The following is a 9,766-nucleotide window of genomic DNA, read 5'->3' on the forward strand; positions in this document are numbered from 1 at the left end:
TTTGTAACATAAATGACAAATTACTTAATTACTCTTATTAATATGAGTTATATGTGAACCCAAAGAAAAGATGGAATATGATCGGTTGAGTTTGGTTAACAAAGTTAACACAAAAATCTTGGTTAGTATTTGAACCAGCTATATATATATATATATATATATATATATATATATATTATTTAATGATATAAAAAGACGATCGAGGATGATGAGATGACTTCATATCAAGTATAATATCTCTTCTTATTAGTTTAATATTGATTTGTAACCATCGACCCATTTAACTTCAATATTTTCTAAAAAAAGTTAAACGTACCATACCGAACACTAAGGGGCCATTTACCTAAATACTTAACCGGTAAACGCTTATCGATAGAAGTCAAATTATAATCTATTTTACCAGATAGGATTGTAGTATATTAGAACGATATCGTATGCAACAATTTATCCGGTAAACACTTACCCGGGTAAGAGTCCTCACCATTATTTACTGGACAAGACTCTCTATCTCTATCATCACTCTTACCGGGTAAGATTTTCAGCCCTTGCCATGTGTATCAGGTGAGAAAAGTTACCCAATCCACACTTACCGGGTAAGTATCTAGTAAACGACCCCTAATTGTGTGGAGAAGATCAATGGATATTGTAACATATATCAATTGTAACACAATAGGGTCAAGATGACCCCACAATGAGTCATTAATTTCAACGGGGTGGGATTTTGGCGTGGATGTGGTCAAGTACATCATGAGTCTTGGCGGTGTTGCAGAACAACAATGCCCAGGAGGTATGGTTCAATACTGACATTTACTGCACAAAATTTGTCCTTCCCCTGATCCACATACATAAAAGCACTCATGCATGATTCATTGGTCGTCTTGTTCATAGCTCAGTTTATCACTAAAATTATCTACCACATAGGATGAAATAGAAGAAATAATTTATGGATGGCTGTTGTCTCGTGTACCTTCATCTGGGCAATGAATAATCTTTTTTTTTTACCGTGTTTGGAAGTTAAATGCCCTGATGGAGTATGCAAAAATAAATCCGAAGAGGACGGCAAATCCAACGACGATTAATGCAACATAGCCTATAAAGTCATGTTCAAACCCAAAATAACTGCTGACGAACTCTGAAACTGTTTGGCCTGATTCTAGCTCGTCATCCATATCACCAAATTGTGAAGCAACCAAGCCGTATAATGTCCAAGCAACAGGGCAGATATAGTAGTACCATCTCCACCATATGGGGATCCTCTGTTCATTGTAGTGAAACTGGTATTAGTCTTTTGTGGGTGATATGATAAATCTGTAAGTAGACATACATAAGCAGTGGCACTTACTGTCCTTGGAACAATGAATCCCGAGAATAGGTTCCATAATGCATAAAAAGCAGATGAGATTATAGCAGCGATGTTGTGGTTAGGGGTGACCGCGACTGTCATCATTCCATAAAATGTGAAGTATAGTAATGTGAAGTACATAAAGAAGAGATACCAAAAGAACTTCACTAGTGTCCACTCGAATCCAATCATTGCGTATACAATAATTCCGTAGACAATGGTTTGAACAAAAATGTAGGGCACCTCAATCATAATCTGCATAAGAGTTGAGCTACCATCAGTAACAACATATGGTAGTCCATCATACAAAAGATGGAAGATGATAATATATATTATATTTTAGAGTTGAGCTATGATCAGTAACAACACATTATTTGTAGTCCATCATACAAAAGATGGAAGATGATATAAGAAGAAAATATTCCATTTTAGAGTTGAGCTATGATCAGTAACAACATATTCTAGTCCATCATACAAAAGATGGAAGATGATAAGAAGAAAATATTTTATTACCAGTTAGCATACCTGTCCAAAGGCATACGGAAATGCCGAGTACATCCCAGCAGCTCTTTCCCTGTAAAAGACTGTCCTCTCAATAGAAACAACGGGTTGGACTGATGCAGCATTTTGTACTCCAATAAATGTTACAGCAGCGTACATAGAACCCATTGCATTAAAAAGATCTTGTTGCTTATCCCTGGAAAGCCAATAGTTAGTTAGAATTAAGAATAATGGAAGATGGTTTTTTTTGTTATTAGTTGGGTTACCTTTTGGAGCCCATATCCCAGAAGATTGTGCCAAACATCAAGGCAATGAATGTTGTGAATAGGAACCTCACTGCAGAGTATGGCGGGTTTCGCCAATATGACCAATGTTGTTTCCATAGACATGCCATGCATTGTGTCCAGAACGATTGTGAATATTGAGTACGGAAATGTATATCAGAGGAACCAGGTATAGGTTGGCTATTTTCCTTTATCAACTCTTTATTTCTCCTGAATTAGTCACCTAATTAGTATATAGAATAAGTGCATGCATCAACTGTAGATAGTATCAAGTCTTGTGATATCCTACTTGTATAGTTCTGAGTTTCTGTATACGTCACCAAAGTTAACCCCTAAGGCTGCTTCCTGCGCTTCAGAGGTCACCTCCAACATCCAAGTTGCCGGATTGTAGCCGTCTTTAATTTTATTCACTCCATCAATGTCCTTAAATTAATCAAGGTTGATTCATTCATGTTAATATTTAAACCCAAGATATAGAAACATCATATATTGGTATTTACTCACCTCAAAATACTTGATTAACTGAGAACAATGACGTCCTAATGGACCAAAGTATATTTGTTCCCCTCCTCGTTTTAAAAGAAATAGCTGCAAATGGGAAAATCCATGATTATTTCCTTTTTGTGTGTGTTTGTTTTCAGTTACAACCAAAGAACTTTATTAACTTACCTCATCAAAAGCGTCAAAGATGTCAATGTTTGGCTGATGTATCGTGCACACCACTGTTCTACCTGTGTCAACCGTGTTTCTCACTGTTCTCATGACTATTGCTGCCGCCCTTGCATCTAATCCTGACGTAGGCTCATCCATAAAAATTATAGACGGGTTGGCTACTAGCTCAACTGCGATTGTCAGCCTCTTGCGTTGTTCAGTTGAAAGCCCATTCACGCCGGGCAATCCCACAAGTGCTTCGCTCAGTGAAGTTAGCTCCACAAGCTCCATCACCTCCTCAATAAACATCTGCAGATCATAAGATGTAAAGCCAAATGTTCATCTATTAGTATTCCACAACTAAACATCACATTCACATATATTATTACTGAAAAAAACATTTTTCAAATAATATTGGAGGAGTAAAAAACATTTCCATTGGAGTATTATGAGTACTGACTCGAAGAGGTTTTCTATTATTTTCACCTCTCTGGTTGCTGAATCAACTTCAGCAGGTAATCGAAGCCATGCAGAATATTGCAAGGACTCAGAGACTGTGACATGCGGGGAGTGAATATCAGTTTGCTCACAATATCCTGCAATGCGAGCAAATGTTTCTTGCTTCTTTGGGTACCCAGAGATAGTGATCCTTCCCTTAGTGTACCCACCTGTTTTTCGTCCAGCTAAGACATCCATTAAAGTGGTCTTACCAGCACCACTGATCCCCATTAAAGCTGTGAGAACTCCTGGCCTAAAACAACCACCAACACCCTTTAATAGTTCTAGCTGCTGTTGGGTGATACCTTCAGCTTTCATTTCCTGCAAACATGTTACTTTAGTATGAGAATGATGTAATTTTAGGTTCTAGCGATAAATGTGAATGTGAATGTGAAATGCATACTACAGTTAGGGAAGAGAATTTTGGTGCATAGACTCAGCAATGGAACTGAACTATATTCATCCCAAAACCTTGGATCGTTTGGCATTTTTTCATACAGTATCTTAAGTTACCTGAGGCATATCAACCGCATATCTGATTTCATCAAATGTAAGGGAAAGGGGAACAAAAGGTAGAACCATCCCATGCTTCTTTTTCTTATGCGCTTCTATTATACTGCCAACTCTTGATGACATTGATCTTGATGTTCGAACTTCATTCTTCATTTCTGCATAATATGTTTTGTATTTTGATTATGTTAACTTCACTATTCCAGTGACAAATAATGTACATTGGTTCTTGATGACCCACCTGATGAAGCTCTCACTGATAATTCAATTGGATCTCCTTTTTTTAAAGCATTCCTTGCAGCCACTGTTTCTTCAGATTGAATTGCTTGAGGCTTCCCTAAGGCTGCATTAGATGACCCATTTCATCATAACACGTTGAATTGTAGTTTGTGTTAAATTTTCACTTTCTTGGGTAGAAAATAAGGTACAAATTGAATCCTTACGGTTGAGGTATGTGAGAGCCAAGATGAAGAAGATATTGAAGAGGAAAACATATCCAACTAAAGCACCTACGGAAATCCAATACCATTTTGCTTCTGGGAAAAGTCCTCGAGACTTTAGGACAGCAACACCTAATGATTCTGTGGAGTTTGGTAAAACCTGCCAGACAAAGGCATTCCATGGTCGAACTACCAAAATAAAATGAGCTAGAAATCCCAGCTCTAAATGATTTATTTCTTAATTTAGAAGCTAGGACTTCGTATAAGTTTAAACAAGTGGTTAATTACCTGTCTCCAACTCTTTCCAAGGAATTCATTGACAGCCATACCATTCTGCCCATACATCAAAGGTGAAAGCCAATAACCCCATGCCCACCACTTCTTTATATCATCTGAGGTGAGAAAAGGAATTAATCATCTTAATGAATTCTATATAGAAAAGTACAGTATATCTGCATGCACATGCTTGTCTATATGTGTGTGTGTGTGTGTGTGCACACACAGATAATTGAGTATCATAGGCTTATCATGGAAGGATCCTTCGAGGATATGCCTCTTCAACACGCATGCACGTCGTCAAGACCTTTATATTGACTTGCCACATGCAGGTCACCTAATTCCACATGGTTTAAAAATCATGAGTGCTTACGATTGTTTCTGGTGTTCCTAATGTTGTATATATGAATTGGCCAATTATTCTATTTGTTCATCATCAATAGCTCATCAGGAAATGCACCAACTCAAAATTTCATGCTTTTCTGTTTCTACACAACCAAAAAATGCATAGCCATCTAGAGTTGTAAGGCCCGACCCGACCTAGTGCATTAAGGAGGTCTAATTTCTGGAAAACAATCTGTTTTGTAGAAATAAAGTCTTGGGCAGAGAGAAAATTCACATGACAGATTCATTATGAGCCATTTAATTGCGATAGTGTGGTTTTCACAATCTGGACTAATATGTTTACCTCGGGACAAGATGAAACCACCAAGCACAAGAATGGCAAGAAATGAGAATGAGCCAATTGTGTTGGCCACAATGATATTCCGTCCTAAAGCTGCTATGAAACGAAATACTGCAGAAGCCATCTGTTGAATGCAGATGAGCACAAGTAATTGTCTGAAGAACCTGCAAGGGTGAAAATTCATGACATTGAAGCATGCACCATTTGCAAAAGAGTAGACAGATAATTTAGATTGAACTAGAAACTTTCACCTTCCAACATCTGGATCATATCCTACGACATAATACGTCATGATTACCCAAGTGGCAGCTTCAACAACTGTCACTGGGATCTTGAGGATCCATGTGGGTAGCGAGTATACCCAAGGAGGAAAGAAGAGAAGGTCTCTTTGCTTGTAGAACACAGGAAGTTTCATTATGCTTAATGCAAGCTCCGAGAATCCATTGAATGTCATGGTGAGTATTGTGAAAAATAGAGCACCCATGTAAACTGTTCCATCCACTATTGTTTTCTTTGGCATCTCTGTTCGTAGGAATAGTGTCATTGACGTAGTAGCCAAAAGAATAAGCTGAACAAGTAACAGGTAAAAGTAGTTAAGAGTGATGAACATATAAGTAATCATATATCATTTTTTATCACTCAAGCTATACTAATTAGTGTTAGTTCAAGTCCTAATAATCAGTTTAAACACACATCGGAACATCCCCCCTGAGTAATCTACATTATCCTGTAAAGTTACTTACTTGTATCATCTTGAATATGTACACAAAAGAGTTCCTTTTCATAAGCAGGTACTCTCTAGATACACAAGCTTTCAATAGTTCCTTTCTGGTAACACCATATTTCTTAGTAGTCAAAGCTGCAGGGTGGCTCTTGGTTCTGTCAAATGGAGCAGCAAGGTCATCACCAAGCCTTCTTCCCACATGGAACAACTGAAATGCTTCTGTGAATTCTTGTACAGTAACGAAACTATAAGGTTCACTAATTCTAGCCCAATATTGCTCTTGATCTTTTTTTGATGTTACCTACAGTTTCACGTATTGGGAGATCATAAGATGAAAGTTCTGATTCCAAAACAAAATTTATCAGGAAAAGGAACTTGAGAGTTGATATTACTTCTTGTAAGAAGTCCGCAACTGCTTTTCTCTCGGGACATTTGAAACCCATGTGCTCAAAGAACTCTAGCACATTTTCTCGTGGACCTTGATACACAACTTGACCATCTGAAAGAAGTATTATATCATCAAACAAGTCATAAGTTTCTGGGGCAGGTTGGAGGAGTGAGATCATGGAAGTTCCTTGAAGAATGTGAATTGATTGCCTGATTGAATTCACTATTTGGAACGTTGTTGAACTGTCCAAACCCGTTGATATCTCATCCATAAACAGTGCTCTTGCTGGTCCAACCATCATTTCCCCTGTCGTGACTCGCTTTTTTTGTCCCCCAGAAATACCTCTGAACATTTCATCTCCTACTACAATATCCGCACAGATTTCAAGACCTAAAATCTGCAGAATGAACATAAAAACCAGAACTTAGCTGTGTTTTTTTTCTCTCACAAATTCACTTCATATTCTACATTTATTAAGCTTTTACCTTCATAACATACTCGGTGACAACACTAGCTTCTTGCCCTTCTAGCGATGCTGCCTAAAATTTGATCAAGAAATATCAAAGATTTAGTTAGGTAACTATTAATAGTTGTTATGATGATATGCATGCACTTATAATCATGAATATTGGTTAGTTTTCTCTCTCACCTTCATGTAGATGTCAAGATCAGGATCAGGCTTGATATTTGCTTCCTTCTCTCTTCTAGACAGTTCTGCCAACATTTCTGTAAAATTTCCATGATTATATGAACCATTTAAAACACAGCACACTGTCTTGCACATATGTAATCATCTGAAAGTTTGTCAATTCTATCTGGTGCACATATATATCTATTAAAGATTATAATAGATTTACTGACCATAATTTGCTCCAACTCCTTGGCATCTGGCAGAGAAAGCTAATGTTTCTCTGACTGTCATTTCTCCAATATGGAGATCATATTGACTTATATAAGCAGATGTTCTTTGTGGGACAAACTCCCCCATTTCATGCCCATTGTAAGTCACTCTTCCGGATACCTGGAGTCATTTAAACATGGATGCATAACACCTTCAGTTTCAGATGAATGAAATATTGACTTAGGGGTCGTTTACCAACACAAATTAGGAAAGTGCTAACTGGGTGAGGTTCGGTTTGGTATGGATAACCGTTGTCTGAAAATGGTTGTTTACCAAGCGTTTTGTAGTAAGTGCAAACCAATAAAAACAATTTGGGTAAGTACTGACTGACTCGATCAGTGACATATTGGTGGTTGACTCAATGAGCACTTCGGACCGTCAGAAGTGTAGATGACAACATAATTTCTTACCGTAAGAGGCTCTTACCCGGTAAGAGACAGTCAAGTCCGTTTACCAACACAAATTGGGTAAGCATTTACCTGGTAAGCGAGGCTCTTGATATGTGCTTACCCGATAAGAACCATTAAGCATTCAGTAAGCAACAGCCTATTAGACTCTGTTCTGTTACCTGTAAATCAGACCCAAGTTTTCCAGCCAATGCCAAAAGCAGCGTTGTTTTCCCTGAGCTTGGTGGGCCTAACAGCAATGTCATTCTGTGGAACCATAAGTATTGCTGTTACATATCATGACAAGTACCGTGGCATAGATTTAAATGCAACTTTTACTGTGCTAACTTACCTGCCAGGCTTAACAATACCACTCACATCATGAAGGATTGGGAATGTTTTCTTTCTGCTGGGAAGAAGATGCAGAAAATTTAACGATCCCTGTGTGTGTTAGAGACAGATTAGCAGGTAAGAGAAACACACACAAAAAAAAAGAAGAGACAGAGAGATTGTTTCCAAAGATATATATAGGAGTTGAAAGAAGAAGAACCTGTAGGATGTTGACCAAGAAGTTGACTATAGTAGGCAATGCTCTGCCACCAACATAAGCTTCTGCATCAACATTCAAGTGCTCAAAACGGACCTCGATAGTCGGAAGTTGAAGTCCAACTCTGTGTTTAGTTATTTGGATTTCAGATAAAAATAGAAATGAATACCAAAGCATGATATAAAACAAGACATGACATGATAATATGATGAGAAATGAGTTGAAATTACCGATCAATCCTTTCCTTAAGCTTCAGCAAGAACTTTTCATTGTCTTCCTCAGCTATTCTAACTAGCCTATCTAGAAGATTTTTTTTCTCAGACAATCCGAGGTTCTTGATATTGATTTCTGTTAGTAGACCCTTTTCTTCGGTTAGTATGCCTCTCTCTAACCGGAGATTTGTTGGCAGTTTCTGTATAGCAGCCCATTTTAATGCTTCTTCATCATCTTCTTCTTCAAATGAAGACCTTGAAAAGAAATCTCTACCACTGTTTCTCCATATATTAGAACTGCTTATACGTGCACTGCTAACTCTAAATATTTCTTCACCCTCCAACATCATTACCACATAAAGCTGCTGAAAAGTAGTAAGTTTCAAACTCTGTATCTTTACATATATATATACTACTCAACTTGTGTGCCAACTCTCTCTCTCTCTTTTTATATATATATATATATATATATATATATATATATATATATCACTTAGTTTTCGACTTTTCGGAAAGTCATACGTTTAAATCTTTTTGTTCGAAGCTGGTGATCCAGCCCGTGCTCTAATCCTCTGAGCTACAGGCCCCTCTGCACCTATCCGATTTTTTGTGTTTTCCTTTGATTCCAGACAATACAATATTTGTATGTCTATTTCACCGAGCCTCTCTCCGAGACAGCGTCCAGATCGTTACGCCTTTCGTGCGGGTCGGAACTTACCCGACAAGGAATTTCGCTACCTTAGGATCATGTGAGACCAGCCTGTTTTCGTGAGACCCGTGAGACCAACATTTTACACTTGAAACTTCACAGCAAAATGCTGTGAAGGTGACTTTTTAAAACCTTCACAGTGTTTTTGTTGTGAAGGTTCGACTTTTTTTAAACCTTCACAGTGTTTTTACTGTGAAGGTTACGTGTAAAAATGTGGTCTCACGGGTCTCACGAAAACAGGCTGGTCTCACGTGAACCCAACCCTATATGTGTATATATGTATATATATGTGTGTACATGATAATTTAAGATTCTGTTTTGTTTTCTGTAGGAACCAAGTCTCGTGGGAATATCATATTTTAGAAATGCGTATATAGAGAGAGAATTTTAGTTGAGAAAAGTGGAAACTTGTGTTACTGTTTTGATATAATGATGTCAAAAATGATATGAAGCCAAATTTGTGGTGACCATTTAGTTTATCCGAGTTAGGTTGGTATAACTCATTTGGGTTACTTTGTTTTCGTTCTATATCTATATATATATATATATATATATATATATATATATATTTTTTTTTTTTACGTCATCCTGAGTGCATTATTATTTCATCAACTACTTTTTATTTTATTTTCTTTTCTTTTTTGCCAGCTTTAGATCCAACTGCATGTTAATTAGATATTCACCAATGAAGGTACTTGCTATTGCCATTGCC

The 9,766-nt window shown here is 37.3% G+C and overlaps 1 protein-coding gene across 15 annotated transcripts; it reads right to left on the minus strand.

Annotated features, from left to right (window-relative positions):
* Positions 1 to 840: 840 nt before the first annotated feature.
* On the minus strand, positions 841 to 8,781 carry LOC112505044 (pleiotropic drug resistance protein 1-like). 15 transcript variants are annotated; one of them, XM_025109004.1, is made up of 24 exons: positions 8,620 to 8,722; positions 8,364 to 8,499; positions 8,137 to 8,257; positions 7,939 to 8,027; positions 7,769 to 7,853; positions 7,161 to 7,320; positions 6,949 to 7,025; positions 6,785 to 6,838; positions 6,304 to 6,696; positions 5,931 to 6,212; positions 5,439 to 5,755; positions 5,191 to 5,351; positions 4,515 to 4,618; positions 4,230 to 4,386; positions 4,024 to 4,129; positions 3,790 to 3,916; positions 3,265 to 3,597; positions 2,797 to 3,087; positions 2,632 to 2,715; positions 2,417 to 2,550; positions 2,110 to 2,337; positions 1,868 to 2,039; positions 1,343 to 1,597; positions 841 to 1,256 (listed from the first exon to the last, which is right to left on the minus strand). In XM_025109004.1, exons 1-24 carry the CDS (start codon positions 8,693 to 8,695, stop codon positions 999 to 1,001), a joined length of 4,200 nt encoding a protein of 1,399 aa, XP_024964772.1. In that variant the 5' UTR covers positions 8,696 to 8,722; the 3' UTR covers positions 841 to 998. The 15 variants fall into 15 exon arrangements, with proteins under 15 accessions (XP_024964772.1, XP_024964767.1, XP_024964766.1 ...); XM_025108999.1 differs by having other exon boundaries at positions 3,790 to 3,936; positions 4,092 to 4,129; positions 8,364 to 8,781; XM_025108998.1 differs by having other exon boundaries at positions 3,790 to 3,936; positions 4,089 to 4,129; positions 8,364 to 8,781.
* Positions 8,782 to 9,766: the final 985 nt, after the last annotated feature.

This window comes from Cynara cardunculus, unplaced genomic scaffold (assembly GCF_001531365.2).
Source record: "Cynara cardunculus var. scolymus isolate 2C unplaced genomic scaffold, CcrdV1 Un_Scaffold_8038, whole genome shotgun sequence".
NCBI lineage: Eukaryota > Viridiplantae > Streptophyta > Magnoliopsida > Asterales > Asteraceae > Cynara > Cynara cardunculus.

What these genes read in the sequence shown, in the direction of transcription:
- LOC112505044 (XM_025108990.1), bottom strand. Translation starts at nt 8,695, where the DNA reads ATGATGTTGGAGGGTGAAGAAATATTTAGAGTTAGCAGTGCACGTATA. An exon ending in GGTATTGTTAAGCCTGGCAG is followed by an intron (nt 7,854 to 7,938) that starts GTAAGTTAGCAC and finishes ATGGTTCCACAG; the next exon opens with AATGACATTGCTGTTAGGCC. An exon ending in GATTCATTGTTCCAAGGACA is followed by an intron (nt 1,257 to 1,342) that starts GTAAGTGCCACT and finishes TACAATGAACAG; the next exon opens with AGGATCCCCATATGGTGGAG.